The following is a 22,796-nucleotide window of genomic DNA, read 5'->3' on the forward strand; positions in this document are numbered from 1 at the left end:
TTTGTGGCGGTTAAGAGAGAGGACAAAGGCCAATGGGCCTTGGTTCAAACCCTTACTCTTCTATAGGGATAACTGGATAACTCTCTTCAGCCTAATTTTGAGTAAAAGAATTTACCTTGTATAACTTATGTACTGCAGTCTGGGTATCTGAGAGACCACTTATTTCCAATAGTTTTTGCCCACCCAGTGGGCAAAAGTGGGGGCTCTCCAGGTTTCCTCTATTAAACCTTGCCATTGTGTGGGACCAAGGAAGCACACCTTCTTTATTGTGGCCCCCGACCCTCTGGAACAGCAACTCGCCAGAGATAAGAATAGGTCCCTTCTCCTAGGCTTCTGGAAAGCTTTCAAAATCTGTTTGTTCTCAGGCCAAAAGTTTATGATTTGGCTAAGGCCCTTGTTTTGTTTTGCTGTTTATTTGGGGGAGGGAGGGGTTAGCCTGGGCTGCCCATGCAATCTGATGGTTTTTAGTATTTTTACGGGGTTTCTTTTCCTACTGTCCTATAACATTAAAGCTGGGTGCCCAATAGATTTAAATAAATGAATAAAACTAGTGGACAGACCCAGCCCGTTCCCACAAACGCCCAGCGGAAATGCTGGATATAAATGTTCAAAATAAAAATGCCGCACAGATTCCAGCCACCTACAACTGTCGGGGTAGAAATGATAAAACAGCAGACGCAGGGAGTGGTCGGGGGCAACCAGCAAGAATGGTTAAGAACTCACACCTTTCTCAAAGGTGACTGTTTAGGTCTTGCCCCGGCCTTATGCGGCCCCCTGTTTGTTTCTATACGGAAAGGACACTTACATGCCTGGCCTTTACCAGACTTTGCCGTTGCTGGTATGGCATCCGGTTACCGCTTGGCTGTGAAGTCTGTAGGCGTGGCCTGAACTGGGATGGGGCCACCGGAATCAGAGGCTGGGGAGGCACAGGCAGCAGGTGCTGCTGCTGGTTGGACTGGTGCGGCTGGTGGTGAGGCTGGGATGGTTGGGACGGCTGTGGCTGCTGTGGCTGCAAAGGAGGGTGCAAAGGGCCCTGTACATTTGAAAACATGGCAGGTGTCAGGTCACATTTGCTCCCTGATTGCTAGCAAGATACAATCATCACTTAACAAGGAAAAAAAAATCTAACAGAAACTAAGGTTTTTTTCAGAAATTGGGAGTTGAAGACAGTAAGTGCTTAGGTGTATATGCCAGAGGAAAGTACCATCTGACTGAGACTTTTTAAATATATTTTCCTAGTATTAGACAGCAGCAAAAGCTGTGTAATCCAGAAAAAAAAGACACTACAGGTAGTCCTTGACTTACAACCACTTGTTTAGCGACCATTCAAAGTTACAAAGGCACTGAAAAAAAAGTGACTTATGACTAGTTCCCCACACTTACAACCGTCACAGCATCTCCACGGTCAGGTGCTTGCCAACCGGCATGTGTTTGTGACAGTTGCAACATCCTCGAGTCATGTGATTGACATTTGTGACCTTCCTAGCCAGCTTCTGACAAGCGAAGTCAATGGGAGAAGCTGGATTAGCTGCGTGATTCATGTAAAACCTAGAATAATACATTTAGCAACTGTGGCAAAAACAGTTGTAAAATCAGGTGTGACTCACTTAACAACCAACTTGCTTGGCAATGGGAATTTTGGTCCCATTTGTGGTTGTAAGTCGAGGACTACAACCCATTCTCTATAGGACCCAAAGCCAGAACAAGAAATAACAAATGGAAACTTATCAAGGAGAGCTCCAATCTAGAACTAAGGAGAAACTTCCTGACAGTTAGAACAATTAACCAGTGGAACAACCTGCCTCCAGAGGTGGTGAATGCTCCAACACTGGAAGTTTTTAAGAAGAGACTGGACAGCCATTTGTCTGAAATGGTATAGGGTTTCCTGCCTAAGCAGAGTGTTGGACTAGATGACCTCCAATCCCCCAACTTTGTTATTCCATCATTCTCACTACCTGTATTGTATGCTTTAAAGTTTGAATTTCTGTTTTCTCTGACCAACTTTCAATCTTTAAATCCAAAAAACTGTACAATCCAATTAAAATACCACCCAATTCTAATGTGTGAGTTCAGATTAATCCATGGGCTCTCCTGAATTATACTGGAGCTCTTTCTTTTTGGGATGATCACAGCTAGAATCTGAACATATTCAATTTTAATAAAATATAGAATCTTTTTCAAAAATGCTTCAGCAAACAAACTACTGGAAGTTGGTGTTCGTTATCTGAGCTCTCATGGAAGAAACTGAAGCACCAGCAGAGGGAGCTCTAAGTCTTGTAGTGTTCCAGATCTAATGTTTATAAATGCATGCTTAACAGATAACACCACAGAAACTTGTTTTCGGGGGAAATAGACTTCCGGATCGCTTCTGGAGTAAATCAATTTAGGAAACCATGGAATATGTAACAGAATGTCATATTACGGACTTCTCTAATCCCATTAGCTCTGTGAACAGCTTCACAAAAATCAACCTTTTTTTTAATGTCTTCACTTTCAAGCATTCTCATGATATAGTTGCAGTTAGCGCTTATAAATACAATTAGTGCTGGCCACCAATGGTTGTGGTGGTAGGGAGAGTAATGTTGTCATGCTTGGCACAGCAATAAAAAGGCAGGTTTAAATTGCTTCAAACATTTAAGTATTTAAGCTCGTTTATAAGGAAGCTTCTCTCTTAAGCAATGTACGATCTGAGCAAAGGCTAAATGTAATAACTTACAACAGCTTCTCCCCCTCCTTCCAAAAAAAATGGCATACTCCAGATAGGTTTGGACTACAACTCCCAGAATCCCTTTTACAGCACGAGTATACTAGGCGGATCAATGTCCACAATTTACGTTACCCTTAGCCTGAAATATGAAAGAAGGGACTGCTTTACATATGAGGGTTTGAACGAAGGGCCAAAAAAAAAAAGGCACAGTAAAAGCTTGCTCTACTCTCCCAAGTACCAAACAAGAGAGTTGCCATTTTTTTCTCTCTAAGTGACCGCAGATAGCAGATCTGTATCATTCTCTAAAATCATATTCCTGCAAAAAGGCAAGAAAGGAACAACAGGGAAGTAAAAAGGCATTGGAGGAGTTACACGGGAGAGTTCAGGTTACAATGGTCAACAGAGATGAGGAAGGTTGTCCTGACGATTACATACCTGCATGCCAGCTTGGGTGAGAGAGGTTAAGAACGGCTGTCCTGGGATCGGCAAGAAGGACTGCCGTGGGGGAAGAAAAGGCCGAGCGTTGCCTGCTCCAGGCTGGCTGAAATGAAGGATTCCCAGGGGGCCCTGAGGCTGCAGACTTGGCCTCACCAGCCTTTCCCTTGGAAACAGGGGTTGCTGGCCCTGCTGGCTGAAACCAGGTCCCGACTGACTGAACGAGAGCTGATTTTGGCTAGGCACAGAGTGCGTGCTGTTAAGAAGGGGTGGTGGTGGTGGAGGGGGTGGGCTCCGCTGTTCAAACAAGTGGTGGCCGGGAAATCTCGGCTCTGTCGGAAAGATAAAAAAAGGAGACAGCATGACACCAACTCATCTGCCAAGCAAAATACCAGTTTTGGCCCAAACCCCCACTGGAAATAAAACGTCTCAACAGAGAGTTGCCAGGAGTATGGCCAATGGTTTCTTCCCTTAGCCAGTACTCTCTACTCCGACTAGAAGCCACCAATGGTGTAGACCAGACATGTCAAACTCGCAACGTCACGTGACATCGCGCAACGTATTGGAACTTTTTCCCATTGCCGGCAATGGGATGGGCGCAGTTTCTCCGTGACGCTCCAGCCCGCGGGTCGGCAGTTTGACACCCCTGGTGTAGACACATCACTCTGTAGTTGGTTAGTGTATCACTTCCTGAAAATTTTCTGTGGTTAAGAATGCATTAACAAGTAAACAATATACGGGGAAAGGTCTGGGCTACTAATCAGCCTGCTTCAAGAGTGTGCATATAATTGCTAAATACGGGATTCCAAACCAAAGGAAAATGGGACAATTTTGAGATCGGCCAAATGATAAAGAGGTGGCAGATTCTGGCTTTATGGCTCATGCCCAATCCTGTCCCTGAGAATCGAGGAAAACATGTCTTCCCACTTGGTAAGACAATGGTCGTACCTCCCATGAAGAAAGCTTCTCTCTCCTGTGGAGGTGGGGGAGGAAGAGGGGGTGGAGGTCCTCGCCACTGATCTTGGAGTGAAAGTCGTGAGCCTTGGTTGAAATTGCTAGGAACCGGTCCAGGAGTGTTTTGTTGAAAATCAGGGGGGCCCTGCATGAATAAAAAAAAGGGGGTGGGGGTGGGAGAGGGAGACGAGAGAGAAATGAGGCACAATTCCTCTTGTAACGTTTCTTCACTAGACCATTACTTTTAGAAGGAAACGTGTAACAGATACCGTACATACAAACACCTGTTCTAAATCTACACAACCTGCTGTTCTTCCAAGTTTCCATCTTTTGTTGGGCCTGTAAACACAGAATCTAAGGACAACATGTTTGCAGGAAACTCAGTGTTTTAATAATCACAGCAGCCGGGTAGGAATGCCGTTCCTTTTCAAGCTTACTGAAATCCATACAATTATTGAATTTCTATCCCATTAATCCAGAAGTCTGAATGTCTACTTTAGGCTCCTGACACTTATCTTTTAAAACCATGATATTCTTTGTTATCTATTTAATACAGCCTAAGCAACTAAAAATGAAGCTAGTTTAATTTTCTAGTGTCAAACAATGATCCCTGGATCCCTTCATATACACATGCACAAATATGTGCTCTGAAGTAAAAATAAAAAAGAAGAAGGAAGAGAACATTTGACACCTACATTATCCTAAATACCTAAGAGACATTCATTATAAAAAGATATGGAAAATTAATATGGACATCCTACTCTTCATTTTAAATAAATGGGTTACAAACAGGTATTTAGCTATTTCATCATCAGCAAGGGGAGAAACTATTTAAAATTTAACCTCTGTAATTGATTTTCTCCTTGCTACCAAAAATGTACTTTAAAAAGCAAAAGCTTTTTGAGACCCAAACACAAATAGGAAGTTACACTTTTGTATTATCATTCTTCCCAAAATAAAAACACTTCGCCTGTTTGAATTCCCACTGACGCTTTAACTCATACATTATCACCATCAACATTCAAATGCCAAACCTGAACAAAACGATTGTCCAGCTAACTTACACTATTGTTTTTTATATAAGAGTTTTTATTGAATTTTATAGTTAGGAAGAGGATATTACCTGCAATGCCACACCCTGGATAACACATTGTCTTGCGTTAATGACTGCTTTCTTTGCATATAAATGTGAATGCTTTGAGTAAAATATTATAGGATGAGATACAACACGGTAACATCTTAACCAAGTGCACTTAAGTTAAGTAAGAGTAGCCGTGTTCTTTTAACACTGATCTGCTGCATACAGTATCTGTATCCTATCCCTGGATATTTGAGTTACGTAACACTACTGTGTGAGCTGCATTAGTTGCCAGTGTGTTTCAGGTGCAATTCACAAGGTGCTGGCTGTCACCTTTAAAGCCCTTCGTGACTTAGAAGAGGGTTCCCTACAGGGCTAATCTTCTCCCAGGTGTCATTACCTGACTAATTCAGTCCAGCAGGTTAAAGATACGATGGGTCCTGTCACCTCAAGAAGGTAGGGTGACCAGGACTAAGAGAGGTGTCTTCTCTGTGGTACTCCCATTCTGCTTTCTGAAATATTCTCCCTGCAGGCTTTATCTTCAAAGATCAAGATGATCCCGACCTTCTGACCTTTTATACGGCCCTGAGGACCTGGTTATATTTATTTATTTATTTATTTATTTATTTATTTATTTATTTATTTATTTATTTATTTATTTATTTATTTATTTAATTGGATTTATATACCGCCCTTTCCCGAAGGACTCAGGGCGGTTTACAGGGTATTTAAAACAAAGATCGATACAAAAGTTAAAAACAATTTAAAAAGATTAAATCAATCCGTGAAAAAAATAAAAACCCCAATTAAAATTAAAATTCTCAGCCTGGGCCAGAGAGCTCAAAGAGCCAGGGCTTCAGGTCCCGGCAAAATGAACGGAGGTCAGGGGCAGTCCTAAGCTCCGCGGGCAGCTGGTTCCAGAGGGCAGGCGCACCCACTGAGAAGGCCCTATCCCTGGGTGTTATCCGCCGGCAATCATTTACCGGCAGCACCCTGAGAAGACCCTCCCTGTGGGAGCGCACTGGACGAAGGGAAATTGATGCTGGCAGCAGGTGTTCCCTCAGATATCCCGGACCCAAGCCATTTAGGGCTTTATAGGTTATCACCAGCACCTTGAATCTCACCCGGAGGGCAACCGGGAACCAATGCAGCTCGCGGAGTAGAGGTGTTACATGGGAGTATCGGGAAACCCCCATCACAACTCGCGCGGCCGCATTCTGCACCAGCTGAAGCCTCCGAGTGGTCCTCAAGGGCAGCCCCATGTAGAGAGCGTTGCAGTAGTCTAAACGAGAGGTCACGAGCGCATGAGTGACTGTGCGTAGGGCATCTCGGTCCAGGTAGGGTCGCAACTGGCGCACCAGGCAAACCTGGGCAAAAGCCCCCCCCCGGTCACGGCTCCTATATGGTCTTCAAAATTGAGCTGTGAATCCAGGAGGACGCCCAAGTTGTGAGCCCTATCAACGGGGGGTAACACCTCACCCCCCCTCACCCCCCAGGCCTAGGGTTCCAAATACGTTAAGGACCCTATTTCTTGATTATATTAACATTTGTAGCAACAGTTTTACTCAACGGTCATACATATTTATTTTGTATTGTTTTACAGTGTACACCAAAGAGAATCATTGGCCAAGGTGGGTGGCTAATTCCCCATAGCCGGTATAAGATTCATACTGAATAAATTAAGTAGCCATAATTATTACTAGCCATTCACGCCTTGTCCTTCATGAACTAGTCTAATCCCCATTTAAAGGAACTTAGCAGTCTGTAAGGGTCGTAAGTTTTTCTGGATTTTTTTCAGAGTTGATATACACCATGTTCCCTCTTGGAACACACTATTATCTGCATCTAATCCCTGAGTCCAATAGCATTTACTGTTCACACAGCATATTTTTGCTTCAAAGTAATTTTTGTAGGTATTACATATGTTCTATGTCGTATTCTGTGTATCCCTCAATAGTTTACATGTTTCACTTCCCCTTTTGCTTCCATTTTCATGATTTTAGAATGTTAGAAAAAATGTTAACTATCTACCTCTACTTAAACCAACTGCATCTTTTTCCAGCATATGGGAACATTCACTAACAGGCCTATTAATTAATTTCCAGTTTATCTCCAACTATTTCACAAAATAGAGAAGAAAATACATTGTTTTGCCTGAATGTCAAATTTCATTAAGCTATAATTTGTTTTCAAATACATTAGCCAATGTTTACTGTGCTGCTTTTCTTTAACATGAGTACCTGAGCAATAAGTAAATTATAGTAAATTTATTATATTCTAGAAAGTTGTTGTAAAAATTAACTATTGCTTAAAATACTAAAAAAAGGCACAAGAAGTGACACATGCGTTATTTTTAGGGATGAGGCTTTATAAACTTGTACACCACTCTTTTTCAATCTAGAGAACTTTAAGATGTGTTGACTTTAACTTCCAGAACTTCCCAAGATTTCCCCACGAATTCTGGAAGTTGAAGAACTTGAAGAACACAGGTTGAGGAACACTGTTCTATGCTTTCCAGTTTTACACTACACTACACACACAAACACACACACATAGTATGCACACACACACACACACACACACACACACACACACACAAATGTACATAAGATAATGCTAACTATTAACTATTTTTATTCAACTTATACCTTTACAATTTTCAAATAATATGATGAGAAATGTATTCCTCACTTAGTGCAACTTTTAACTTTTGAGGGATGCATTCAAGATTATTTAATATGTACGCCATGTTGCCTTTTAAATAGAATTTGGCCTTGGATTACCACCTCTAACTTCTGCTTGAAGTTCATTTTAGTCCCAAGGAACTTACTCTTCTTACTTAGTCAAGAGATTTCAATCTAACTGGAAGAGGACCACAGACAAAAGATTATGCTTAAACCTGGTTCTCTGGAAGAGATTATTTCCCTTGGGATATGAACAATCAGTTCTTAAGCAAAGGGTTTTAGATATGAAATATCAGAATGAAAGAAGCACAATTTCATCCATTATAATTATAGGAAATCAACTCTACCGCTCCACACCTCTCCATGGTGCCTCAATTTACTCTCTCTTTCTAAATATCACACAATGTTTACACTAGCAATATTTTAGATTTAACAAAATTTCTTACACAAGACATTTACCTCTCTGATTTCATGGTATTAATATTGCGGGCTCTTTATTATTATTTTATCTGTTTTCACACCATGCCTTTTCTAGACACTACACAATGCTATTATGATTCCTGTAATTACTTTTTCTCCATGGATACCTTGATGACATATAAATTTCTTTGTGGATCATGACTATGATATTGTAGACATTAACTAGATTTTGCCAATTAAAATATTAAAACTATTGAATGAGATACCTTAATTTAATTAAGTTTAAGTTAAACTTGAGGAGCTTATGACCTTTTTCCCCCCAGAAATTAATTTTTGAAAATTCTGGCAAAACACCTGCCAGACACAAACAGGAGCTCTCCCATAGTCACAAACTAGAAGAGAGAAAAATAGAAGCACAATATTCTAACAAGTATTGTTAGGTTAACGGATACACTAAACAATATAAAAATACAGCCTTTTTTTAATGCTTAAGACTGCATTCAACAACACTCTTTAATACTGAAGAGAATACCAAAGATGTAAGTTTTCACATTCACAATCACTACTGTACAATAAACGAAAAGAATCAGTATGTTAGATAAAGTTTTTATGAAAGGAGAAATTTCAAATAAGCAAATTTCAAATAAGAGTAATACAATCAAATCATCTGTTTATAAATCTGAAATGACATTTTAGGGCTATGCTTTTTTTAACATTCGGGGAGGAGTGAAGAGGTCTTGTTGGCTTAGAAAAAAGCTTTATTTTTGAGATTCAGTCGCCTTGCATGATTTTATCAGCCAGAACAAGATGATGAAAAAAGTTTGAAAGACCCACAAGCCAGGTTTGCTAGGGATGGCGTTTTAGAATGGTATACCCACCTCTAAACGTCATTTAAAGTTCAGAGCCTCAGGCCACAAGTGTCTTTTGCCTATTAAAACAGACACTCCTTTCATGATGCCTGACATTCTATAGCATGAACATTTATACAACATATTAAAGTGTTCAAAGAGCTTTGCTCGTACCATCTCAGCAACAATAGCATTACTCCCCATTGCACATGGGACAGCTAAGACAAGATATAGAGGTGTGCCTTAGGCTTAGAAAATTTATGGCAGTGGCAAGATAACACTGGAGACATTTTCAGTCTCTTGGCTGTCTCTTTGCCAGAAACTCTTCAAAGTCTGCATGTGACAGCTTTTACTTTCAAACCCTGAAGTTGTGAAATTACTTCTGTCACCTTTATTAAAGAAATGTTAGATGAGTTGTTGCAAGTTTTAAATAGCTTAAATCTATATAAGAACCGTTTTTGCCAAAGAAACCGTCTGATACATATATGTTTTGCAACAGGCACCATCCTAGAAAAGCTTATCACTTCACTGCAATGGGAAAAGAAATGTGTCCATGGGCCACGCTATAATAGCTTCTGTGATATTTATCAACAGCAATTTTTTTTTAAAAAAAAAGTAGACTCTCCCTCAATGACTATAGCTATCAGAAATTAAAATATAACGTCTACATTTTCTAAATGTAATTTACTTTAATTTCTTGAGCTCTGTTATGAAAACATGCAACACAGAATATTTTGTAAGGATAATGTAATCCCCAACTCAACTCAGATTTTATAGTCTTTGGGTGTTTGTTTTTTACTTCCTAGTGCAGCTTACAGCTCTGATTTCTGGTAATTGCTACCCATATATCAGCCAGGCTGAATCTGCTTAATTTCTTTGAGGTCAGCCAAGTTGGCTAGATGTTCTCACCCAACACAGGCATCACAAATTAAGAGAAATATGGTTAACCAATGTCTGTAATAATAATTATTTAGCATAGCTTATTTCAGCTATGCATCAAACTAAAAGCATAACATGGGTGTTATCAATTACTTTTGCAAGAATCTCTAACTTCAGCCTATGGTTGGTCAGGGATCTGATTAGCTTGTTCAGCATTCAGCATAGACAACAATGCAATTATCTGAAAGAATATGAGATAAGGTTACTTTTAATCCTGTCAAAATATTAAACTATTTTGCTTTCCTTTGATCCTCTCAAATATAATCCCTAGTTAAAAAAAATTAACATTCTCTCATACACAATTCTCATACAAATTGTACTTTTACTTTTTGGCATCTCTTGTTAATTACACAATATTATCTCTTATAATCTATTCATAAACCTGACAGAACTTTGGCTATCAATAAAAAACTTAGCATAAATTGCTTAGTGCTATAGTAATATTACATATTAAAGCATAAAGAGAATCTAGCAGTTATTATAACACTTATCAGCTCTTCTAAAGGGTCACTCTATGTATTTTTTCAACTAGACTAATTAAATACTTTTAACAATGTCACTGAATCTTTCAATAAATTATACTCGTCTCCACGTATTTTCATTTATTAATCTTACTTAAAATACAAAGAGATGAGAAATGCCATTGACATCTAGGTATGGATACTCTTGTTAATTCTTATTAAAATGGCATAAATGCAAAGAATCAAGGACTACAGTAACCTATGACACTGCTTAAGACTATATCCATTTGTCACAAATGTTAATCCTCTTATTTTAGCAGCCAGTGGATGTTATATTCTTCTCAGGAAATAACCCTGGTTCGATTCAATTAAAATAGGGTAAGCTGTGTGAAAATGGATTGCGCAAATGTTTTCAAAATAAGTCTTGTTTCACTGTCATGTTCTCAGCAAAGTATTTTCAACATGGTGGTCTTGAATTGAGCCCCTGATGGAGCCCTCCACAAAATTAGAGAGCCACTGTGGTATAATGGCCAGAACTGTTGTACTTCACCTCCACCCTCCATCATGGAAAATCATTGGGTGACTTTGGGCCAGTCTCTTAAGCCAAGCTAGCTCATAGGTTGTGGGGAATGAAACCATTCATAAGCCACTTTAAGCTCCTACTGGTGGGATACAAATCTAATAAGCAAAATAAATACAGAAACTGTGTGCATTATGCAATGGTGGAAGAGAGAGATGGGAGTGACCCAAGGTCTGGAAATACATCTATCTGAAGGAGAATATTTGTACTTCAGGGTTGAAATGAAGGGTCTTTGGTGCTGAGCTTGGTTGTTTCTTTGGAGATGTTTCATTACCCAACTAGGTAACTTCATCAGTGCCAGAGCAAGCCTTTAAGCTATCCCTTTATGAAATAAAAGCACCCTCTAAATATAATTCTAAATCTTGTGTGTGTGGGGGGGGGGGAACTCCAATGGCTGCTATGTCAAGGATAAACAGTCTAAATCTACACTACTGGAGCTGCTGCTCTTTTTTGTAACCATCCCATCCACTCAAAGCTGCTCAAGTCTCCTCCCAGTGCCCATTTTCAGGGAGGATGCTGGATACTGCAACCAGTGGGGAAAAAATTCTTCTTGGACTAATGGAATCAGTCTATGCCAGTTTAATAATAATTTATCGTAGACTGTTCTTTCTGGACCAAAGAGAATTACTCCTTTGGAAAAGATGGGGATAGAAAAAGCAGTAACTAGCTAAGTTATAAAACAATAATCAGAATGTTCTATGTTAAGAATGTGGAGGATATTTGGACAATGGAAAGGCAGAGGAAATGGGGAGGGGGATTTATGACTATCCAGGATTTCTGAACATAGAGAACTACTGCATTCTTATTTGTCAGCGTTTTACATTCACCAAGCGTTATCTGTCAAAAACACAGTAGACGACTTGTTTTAGGATCAGAGGAGACCCTGCTCCTGGCTGTATTTGATCGTTTAGCTACATTCAGTATCATCAGACACAGCACACCTCAGACTGCCCCCAAGAGTTGTGACTAGAGGCACCATTGCTGTTTATAATTCAAAGTACTGTTTTCTTAAAAGCTCTATCAAGCTTGCCTCCTAGATGTCTGGAGGAAAACCTTTTCTCATTGGATCCATCCTGTCTGACGCGCTCACCTCCACTGGGAAGGTTACTGTCTACATCTTCAGAGTGTAAGAAGCATCTTTGGGGTGTCTGTGTGTCAGGGAATCTTTCTGTTATGACTTCCAGCTTATGGGATAGTTTCTTCAAGGTTACTGTCGACTTTGGCAGTGTTTCATAAAACAGTTAAAACAAAGCAACTTAAAGGGGGGGGGCAAAATCTAATCCCACATTTTTTAAATTTAACTAATTTTTATACTCTTTTATTTACTTTTATTTTAATTCTACTTAATTTTGTTTTCTGTGTATGTTCACAATTGCAAACTGCCACTTATTTTAAGATCTGATAGCATAAAAATCAAGCAAGCAAATATTCAGCAATAATGGGGGGGGGGGGGAAATGACACCGATCTTCCACTGATGCTTTCTTCTTTAAAATAACCTTTGAGAACTGATGCTCTCTATTTGATTATAATTTATTCAGAGATCACTGATTTTAATGCATAAGATCTGTCTCCTTCTGTGACATCTACACTAGTCCCCTTTTCTTGACCAAGCCATATATACTGAAATTCATTCTGCCTCTTTCCTACAGCCAGGCGGCCTTTGTTTAAAGGGATTAAAGATTAAAGAAATAAGAAATAACCCAAATCTTCTGCTTCTACAAGTAAGAAAGTCACATTATACTCAATTCTACTAGCAGCCACATGAATTTTTAAGCAAGTATTTTATACATCAATTTGGGGACGTGTATATTTTAAGCTCAGTGGGTTAGGACGCTGAGCTTGTCGATCAGAAGGTCGGCAGTTTGGCGGGTCGAATCCCGAGTGCCGTGTAACAGAGTGAGCGCCTGTTACTCGTCCCAGCTTCTGCCAACCTAGCAGTTCGAAAGCACGTAAAAATGCAAGTAGAAAAATAGGGACCACTACGGTGGGAAGGTAACAGCGTTCCGTGCGCCTTTGGTGTCTAGTCATGCCGGCCACATGACCACGGAGACGTCCTCGGACAAACGCTGGCTCTTCGGCTTTGAAACGGAGATGAGCACCGGCCCCTAGAGTTGGAAACGACTAGCACGCATGTGCGGGGGAACCTTTACCTTTACCTTTATATATTTTAAAAATGGGTATTTTTCTGTTATGTTTTTTTTAGAAAAAGGTTATTTCCTATGAATGTTCAAATCAAATCAAAAAGTGAGCAATCATGGCATCAACTTGATTTTACCATTCATGAAAGCACCATTGGGGAGGGGTTGAGGATAGAGAAGAAAAAGGCTAGTTCATTTTAGACCCTGCCCCTCTCCCCAGCTTAATAAGTGTTATCATCATGTTTAGCTTCTGCTGCTCCTCCGGCAGATGGGGATGCATTGATATGATTAAACTTGATAGTGTGATAATGTATGGAAATAGTGATTAATTAGAAGCTCCCCAGCAAACAGAGGATGTTTGTTATCATGTCACCTGCACTGTAAATTGCATTTCTCTTCTCCTAGCCTGACACTGACACCATAGGCAGAAGAGGTGGAGCCACAGCAGTTGATTTTCTGGGTACTGGCAAGAGAAAAACCCTCACTGCTCTATTGTGAAGGTACTAATAATAGGACTATGTAGATAAGTTGTGAAAATGGCAGGTCCTCATAAAAGACAACTTGCCAGAGATGCTCAGGAAAGCTCAGATGCACATCTGCAGGGGCTGTAATAGGAGGGGAAAAATGTAATTTGATTCAGCAGTCTCATTCGAACATGATTTGCATGAAATGCTGTATAAAGCTCTATCCAAGAAACGTCAGTCATAACCACCTGATACCTTGTATCATGTTTAAAAAGAAAGGAAAATGCTTTCCAGACCAGGTGGAATTTGCCAGTGCTGCTGCACAGTAATAGAGTGAAAATTTCATTTACATTTGCTGCTGTTCTAACAGCACTGCCATAACAAAAACACAATTGCTATGGCAGCCATGCAGCAGGCTAGAGTTTTTCTCACCACCACCACCCCGCCGCCACTCTGCACTTGACGTCTAACATTTAAACAAATAACCATGCAAGTGTGTAAGCAGCTGTCATTTATCAAATGATAGGACACTTGATGCATATTCACCATGACTATAAATGGTCAATGTATTACATTTTAGAAGGTTAAGAACTTCATACATATTTGCTGTATCTCACAAAAACATTCATCTGGGCCAGGACTGGTGCACCGAGTTGGGTCAAATTATTTAGCTTTCCTGATACATGAAAATGACTCTTCGACCACATTCTGTCCCCATTCTGATAACCAACAGAGGACTTGAGATAACTTGTGATCTACTAGGACCTAGTAACTAGGTAAACTGAGGAGAGGAAATGCTAATCAATCATTGTCTGCATAAATCAGCAAGCATATCTTCCTCAACAAGAAGAAATAATTTGTGCGCATGGTGCAAATAAATTCAAATTTAGGTAACTATACCTGCAAAAGACAATTCCACTACCATTTCCCATGCTACAAACCCTCAGACTGATGTTTACCCTGACTTTAAGCAATAGGAATTGTACCCTAATCAGACTCAATTTAGATCTGAGTAACCTGTGGAAGGAAGGAAGGAAGGAAGGAAGGAAGGAAGGAAGGAAGGAAGGAAGGAAGGAAGGAAGGAAGGAAGGAAGGAAGGAAGGAAGGAAGGAAGGAAGGAAGGAAGGAAGGAAGGAAGGGAGCAAGCAAGCACTCCTTCCACCAGATGTTTGAAAATGATCCAAAGAATCTCTGACTTGTTTAGTTCTTCTAGTTTTCCTTCACTTTATTCATGGAACACTAAATAAAAATCTCATTGCCGATGGATTCAAGGAATAATGGTTTACCCTTTCCAAATTTAGGTAACAAACTGAGCTATCAAACCAAGATTTGAGAGGAAAAGCGCTTTCTGTGACTCACTTTCAAGTATCAAGCATACAGAACCTGTATCTCAAATATGTTCATTCTCTAGGAAAACCAAAGACCAGCATGTAACATTTATGGATCCAAAAGATGATTTAATTCTATCAAAATTCACAAATTATGATAACTAATATTTGCTTTTCGCAAATAAAACTGCTTGTGCTTTTCGCAACAGATGAACACCCTTAGGCTCCATCTGGGTTTCGTTTAGCACTATGTATCAACTGGAAAGGAGAGCTTGGTTTCTCCTAACAAGCCACTTCCCAGATCACAGGTGCTAAGAGAATCACGGAGAGCACCCTTTACCCTCTTTCTGTAATAAATCACCTAAAAAAAAGCAATTAAACAACGTATACTACCACACTAGAATTCTTCATAATTCTGACTTACTCCTGCAAAATAACAAATTTTTATTTAGTTGCATACCAAGATGATTTGCAGATATTTAGAACAGAAATCACCTCATCACATGCACGTTAGTTTAATTATTTTTTGAAATTAAAAAAAGTGGTGCACAGTAAAAAGAACAATAAAATACACTAGACTTTTGATTATAATATTATACATTGGTTATGATATCCATGATACATGGATATATTCCCATATTTCTAAAAGATAATTCCCAATTTCTGATCGTTAAAATCTAATATGTGAATTATTAGCTTTACCAATGCTAAAAAGGTTCTAGAAATGTGGAGTCTGGTGAATGAAAGCAACATTACTGAATATTCCTGTTATGTGTCTGGATGCACAGTCTAAAGAAATCATAACTGAAGGAAGACAAAACTGGGGGGGGGGGGAAACTGGGAAATTTACATACTATAAAAATATGAATGGGAAGAGAAGTGGGAATATTCAGTGACATTGAGAAGCAAATCAACCTAGTGTAGCAGATAGGGGAAACATCTGACTAACTCTGTTTGGGACAAAAAAAAAAGATGCGATAGATACCAGTAGCAAATTAGTTTTTGGTATTAAAGATACAACAAAAGAAAAAAATAATAATAAAATTCTTTACATTTACATTAGAAATATGCAATATTTGATTCCTTTTTATTAAAGAAAAGCAGTTCTATTTATCCTGAAGGGACTCTAATGGATGGATGGAGTCCTTATTATTTTAAACCCAGCCTGTGTGTGTGTGTGTGTGTGTGTGTGTGTGTGTGTGTGTGTGTGTGTGTGTGTGTTTTAAAACTCCCCGCTGAAAGTTTTTACAATTAAAACAAAATTAATTCAGGCCTGAAAAATTCATTGACCTTTAAGCTTTTAACAAACAATTTTCTAGCTCACAGATCATTGTCAATATTTGCAAATCCTTAAAATTATATTTCACTGGCACCACTTTTATTTGCCATATTAATATTTCTTTACAAATGTATGCTTATCCATATCAGAGAAGAAGGAACAGCTGCTACTCACAGGAAATCTCTGGGGTCCTACAGCAGGTCTTGGCTGGGTTGGGACTGGCAGCAAGGGCACTAAAAAACAAGGAGCACACCTTTTAAATCAATTTGTTTTAGCCAAGACTCCGGGCCATTTTCATATGCAGCCACATTCACAGGCAGCTGCCGCCCCATTCTCCCCAACAGCTGCAGGCAGACAAAATGTGTTAACACCATGCAACAGGGCAATTAGGATGCTGATGGCATAGGCTACAAAATTAAACAAGGCACAGGCAATTTGAAATATATTTTTTTCACCCATTACTGAATGAGGGACAAAATCTTGACAGCACGGTATCAGAGGCATGTCATGATTTTCCAAAATTTCAGATATTACATCAATTTCTATTGGTTAATTCAGATTAATTCAATTATGCATTACAGTACTATGTATGCTTACTAGGAAATACAGACTAGTTAAGCTCAGTTACATACATTCCTGAGCAACCATGTTCTATATTGGCTTATTGTTCACAATGTGTTGTACCTCCTAAGATAAGGCAATCAAATGATTTAAATTTTTGCAAATGGAATAAAAGAGAAAAGGGAGTAAAACTAAAGAAAAGCACGTATGAAGAAGTTGCACTGAATTAACTATTCTAGAAATAAGCTCTTTCTGCACCATAATTATCTCGCAAGAGACCTTAAGAGACCTTAAACTGGTGTTACTTAATGTTTTGCTTGATTGTAATTTATGAATCATATCTCTGAACTCATTAGACAAAACTTCTGGCATTCATTTCTTTCTGTTTCAAAAACAAATCCTCACTAAACCTTTACCCGTTGTGCCAGACTATGATATAGTTTTGTTTGGGGTTCAGTATGTCAACGTGAACTCTTTGCAAAGAAAATAATGAGGTTTATTTCCCGTAACCAGTTACAGAAAAATGGTAGGAAAACAAATCAAGAATTAAAGAAATTATTATTACAAGCTGCTTTGTCTCTGGAGATTCTCAATAATCCAGGTCAAAGTTGTCCAAGGTTGCTTTTTCCAAAAGGCAACTGGACTTTCCTGGGTTTTTTCCTTTGAAAACATTTTGCTTTCCCTCCAACAACCTTCTTCAGAGCTGAAGGAGCTTCTTGAATGAGATGCAAAATGTTTTCCAAAAAAAAACACCAACCCTGAGAAAGTCCAGTTGCCTTTTGGGGGGAAAAAACAGCTTTGGGACAAGTTGTCTTTTAATAACGTCAGTGTATAAAAAACACCAGTCTTGGTTTAAATTTAAATAAATTTCTGTTTCATTTATTTCATTTTTTTTCCCTACAGTTCCAGCTTCCCACCATCTAATTTCAGGGGACGAAGCTAAGGAATTCTGCATAGAAAAATACCTAGTGCTATAAAAATATAGATAACATCAAAAGCCAACTTATTATACCAAGTAAGACCTTTGATCTACACTGATTAGCATGGGTTGATGATGATCAACATAGCAGCTCCCTTGGCTTCTACCTCTTGCTCAGTGGTACCTCCAAAGAGATTCTAAAAAATGAGAAATATTTACATCCAAAAACGTACCTTACTTCTAAGCAATAGGCATTTTTCACTACATTCTGTAGGAATACCCGTAATCTATCCAGAGTTTCTTTGAAAAGATTCCTACCTTGAACAGGGGTTACTACAGTTCCTTTGAAGTGTGGGTTTATGTGTATGTTTTTTGGCTGCTGGGATGCCACTGAAGGAGAGGTCATCAGTATTCTTGGGGCGTCCACTTGGGATGGCATACGGATGCCTTGGGGGGGTAGGGAGGAAGTATGATGCGCAGTGGGGACAGGAAGCAGACCCTGTAGCTGTTGTGGCTGTTGCTGTGATTGCTGCTGCTGCTGGAAAAGATTCCGAATGGGATGATGAAATATCCTGCTTGAATGTGTCTGAAATTGAAAAAAAAAACAGAAAATAATATTTCCATTGATTGGAAAAAAATTTTAAAAAACTGCCCTATACGGAATACAGGAGAGGTTTTTTTATGGGGTTAAGCAGATTCATGGCTACTGATAATATCTTCGTATTCATAGGTTGCCTAGAAACTTCCACTTTTTCTTGGGAAATGGACAAATGCAAGTGGAGAAACCCTAACTCTTTGGCTATGGAGATATATAAGGCTGGCAGCTGAGACCAGCCCATCCACTCAAAACACCCCCCCACCCAATCAGAACACACCCACCATTCAAAACACACTCCCACCCAATCAGAACACACCTAATCCCCCACCCAATCAGAGCACACCTCTACCCACAGAACACACCCCCTCTGGCAGTTTAAAAAAGAGGAACAAACAGCCACTACCACATGCTTCTCCCAGAAGAAGGAAGCTGAAGCCACCAGCCTGAGGATGACGGATGGGATTCCATCGAAACGTTGCTCCTACACCTTCAATTCTACACGGGGAAAAACCCGAATGACCAAAGATCCATATATATATATATAAAAATTTATATATAAAAATTTATATATAAAAATTTATATATAAAAATTTATATATAAAAATTTATATATAAAAATTTATATAAATTTATATATATAAATTTATATATATAAAAATATATAAAAAATATATAAAAATTTCTATACCACCCTATTCCCGAAGGACTCAGGGCAGTTTACAGGGCAGAATAAAATACAATATAATCATTCCAGAGGGCAGGCGCGCCCACAGAGAACACTCTTCCCCTAGGAATAACCCGCCGGCATTCCCTAACCGGTGGTATAGAATGAACGTTAAGTTCATCCCTAGATACAACTCAGTAGTAGTTTCTCACACACATGAAGGTACTACAATTCAGCATTCTAAACCTATGTTTATCAACAAGATTGCTCTGTTGTCATGACACAAAAAACTGTTCCCCTTATTTGTGTCAAAAAGCCATTTTATACCACCACGTCAAGCACACCCATACAGAGATACGATCCGAGAGAGGTTTTTGGCACTGCACATGTTTTGCAGAACTAGAAGAAGTATCAAATATGAGATCATCACAAATCCTAAAACCAGAGTGCCATTTTAGTGTAGTAGTTAAGGCACCAGTCTAGAAATCAGAAGACTGTGAGTTCTAGCCCCACTTTAGGCTTGAAAGCTGGCTGGGTGACTTTGGGCCAGATACTCTTCTCTCAGCCCAACCCACCTCATAGGGTTGTTGTTGTGTTGAAAAACTGGAGGAAGGAGGAAGTAGCATTATATATTCTTGCCACCTTGAGTTACTCATAAAGATAATAAAGGCGAGATAAAAATAATACACAAACAAACAAGCAAAATAAAACAGATTTTCAGATGATAAATCCCAATTCCCCTGAGTTTAAGAGTCTTCAGTACTTAAGGCTCTGGATGAAGCATTCTCATTTAAGCAGTTAAACTTAAAGCAGGCCTTCCACCACTTGCATTCCTCCACCCAGCCATCACTTTTGCATTTAGGGTACCATCATAGCTGCCTGGGTCGGTAGCAAAGCAGGCCTGTGATCCTTCATTCTTCCTCTTTCATTGATGTCTCTTCTTTGTTCTCCCAGCCCATGACACATCAATAAGCCTCGTCTTCCTCCTCTTCGGGATCCATACCGCCCTTGTTTTAGTTGTCTTTCCCGTTCTTCAAATTCAAGTAATGCCGCTTTGGCTTCTGCAGAAAGTTCTATCAAATGAAAGAAAATATAATTTACTATTTGCCAGAAGAATTAAGACCTATGAGCTGATAACAATTTCATTACAGTAGCAACAACTGCATGCAGGTCAACATATTCAATTAGCTTGGCATGTACTTCAAGACAATCTATTAACATTTAAAGAACTAATTTGATTGTATCCTTTTAATTTGCAAATGGAAATGCATGTTTACACTCCAGCAATAAAACTCTTTATTCTCTCAAGAATAATTTCATAACTGATTTTTTAAAATAAGTTTACTTTGGTTTGGTTTATTTATTTTAATTTTATTTATTTACCTTAACTAGTTTTGCTTTAACCTTTCTTTCTCCTACAATAACTTGCAAAAACTCATTAATTAATATAAGAAATATACATAGAGTGCAGTATGCCGATTGCTAAAATCCTGGTAACTTAATTAGGTATTATATCTGATTACCTCTAAATGTTCTATGCTGCTTCAAATGGACTATTTCTAAATTCAAAACAGCAAGAACAAAAAAAATGTAAAATAAGGCAACATATTTACATGGTAGTAAGACAAAATCAGAATACATATTTGGTGCCTTTATATCTTCAGGACATGCTTCCTAGTCATATCAATATCATCCTTCTATGAAAGCTCTGTTTAAAAAAGCACATTTTCACTAGTGTTCCTAACAGAATCAAGGAACTCTTCGTAAATGTTAAAAGCAGCAGATTCAAAAGTATTTCAGAATATATTGATAGTGGCCTATTAAAACAATGTCTGAGCAGTATTCCATGCCAAATACTCCCTTGTTTCTTCCTTGCTCCCTTCTCACAAAGATACATAGCATGCCTCTAACTAATGGGTAACTATATAGTGACTATCCTGTGCTTTTTATTTGGAAGTCTTCATGTTATATGGAGAAAGGAAAGATGCTATTACATTTGTAGGACAAAATCTGGTAACTGGAGCATAGCTTCTAAACCTTTCTTCACTGGCTCACTCAGAACCATGTTGTAGTCCATTCTGTCCCTTGACTACAATCTTGAAGAAGAAGGCTCAAAATGTTCTTTAAAAATAGCTAATTCAGGCTAAAACCCATGCAGAAGGATGTCCAATTTTAAGGAGAATAAGTAACTGAGTTTACAAGTTCATCTTGTTGCTGCTGGCCCTCCTTATCCGGCACATATTCAGAGAACAGAGTATCAGGCCTGGGAAGGTGAACTCAAAGGGGTCACGAATAACTTCCGCTGTTAAAACAGAACTTTGTTCTCCAGGTAATGGGAACAACAATCCATGTAGTTTGTACAATTCGGTCTTACAGATCAGTGTTCAAAATAGGGTGACGTTGAAGAATAACAAACCAGAGTAAAAAGAGGGATGAGAATCCTCCTTAGGGACTGTTACCTCCACATAACGGATGCCATCAAAATAATTACAGCTTTAACAAGAGTAAAATTAGGTCCCATTTAGACTCAAAAATGGGGGAAGGGCTGATAAGGGAAGGAAGAAGAGTTTGGGTTCAGGACAAGTAATTTGTCTTTTCACTTTCACAAACAAATATTTATTCCAATATTTGACAATCTTCTGCAAACTCATAACTTGAAAAGGAGTGCCTATAAAGCAGCCTCACCCTCCCTGCCATCTAATGGTATCAGGGGGAAAAAATTAATTCCATACAAGCGAAATCAATATTCAGAATTCAAAAGGCCGTATGTGATCCTTTATATATACACACAGAATCCTTTTCTGATGCTCAATTTCAGAACATAAATCCTCTAAAAACTTCAGGTAGTCCTTCCTTGACTTATGACCATAATAAGAGTCCAAATCCCAGTCATAAGTTGTGCCAGCTGTTAAGTGGTGTTTTTTGCCAAAACTGGAAGCAAACATTAGTTTCCAGCACAAAACATCAGAAATAATGGTCATGTGACCGTGGGATGCTAAAAACAGCCCTGCATGTAGGTCGGTTGCTGAGAGTCCAAAACATAATTACTTGACTGCAGGGGGAAGGAGAACTACCTGTATATTGTAACATGGGACTCATTTCAGAAGTATTCTTTAAAACACAAGAAAACGACTTGCTGGCAGAAATTGTGGGTGCTCCAACACTGGAGGTTTTTAAGAAGAGATCGGATAAGCATTTGTTTGAAATGTTATAGGATTTCCTGCTCGAGCAAGGGGTTGGACTAGAAGACCTCCAAGGTCCCTTCCAACTGTTATTCTGTTAAAAAAAAATCATGTTATCCTTTTTTTTTTGTATATGATTCTTTCAATTTTTGTCCCTAAAGAACCTATTTCACCTGCTTTAAAATGCTTTTATTTTATTTATTTTATTTATTTAATAATATTTCTATACCGTTAAAATGCTTTTAACTCAAAGGATTTTCCTTTTAATTTTAAAAAAAGCAGCATTTAAAACATGATTCTGCTGCGTTCATAAGAAAAAAATGTTTAACATATTTTTACCAACACATATCCAATCTTTACTGCAGAATTCTTTCACACACAGCTAATGCAGTGAATCAGCAATTATTCCTCTAGTCCTTCCAAGTGTCAAAATTAATTTGGCTACCCTTGGTAATAAAATGGTTTCAAATGCCATCTTTAATCAGCAAGTAAGGATGCTTTCCTCCAATAGAGACAACCTGTCACGAAAGGTCACCAAAAAGTGACAGAAAGGAAA

The 22,796-nt window shown here is 38.8% G+C and overlaps 1 protein-coding gene across 5 annotated transcripts in view; it reads right to left on the reverse strand.

Annotated features, from left to right (window-relative positions):
- The window catches only part of RBM33 (RNA binding motif protein 33), a 131,415-nt gene that overhangs the window by 68,644 nt on the left and 39,975 nt on the right, over positions 1-22,796 (reverse strand). For 2 of the 5 annotated variants that reach the window (XM_081343899.1, XM_081343903.1), the window contains exons 7-12: positions 19,926-20,131; positions 18,115-18,382; positions 16,491-16,549; positions 4,091-4,241; positions 3,143-3,474; positions 806-1,033 (exon numbers count right to left, since the gene is read on the reverse strand). In XM_081343899.1, the coding sequence (XP_081200025.1) occupies positions 806-1,033; positions 3,143-3,474; positions 4,091-4,241; positions 16,491-16,549; positions 18,115-18,382; positions 19,926-20,131 (1,244 nt within the window). The remainder of the gene's footprint in view (positions 1-805; positions 1,034-3,142; positions 3,475-4,090; positions 4,242-16,490; positions 16,550-18,114; positions 18,383-19,925; positions 20,132-22,796) is intronic. The other 3 variants (XM_081343901.1, XM_081343900.1, XM_081343902.1) reach the window with 3 other exon arrangements.

Source organism: Vipera berus, assembly GCF_964194415.1.
Source record: "Vipera berus genome assembly, chromosome: Z".
NCBI lineage: Eukaryota > Metazoa > Chordata > Lepidosauria > Squamata > Viperidae > Vipera > Vipera berus.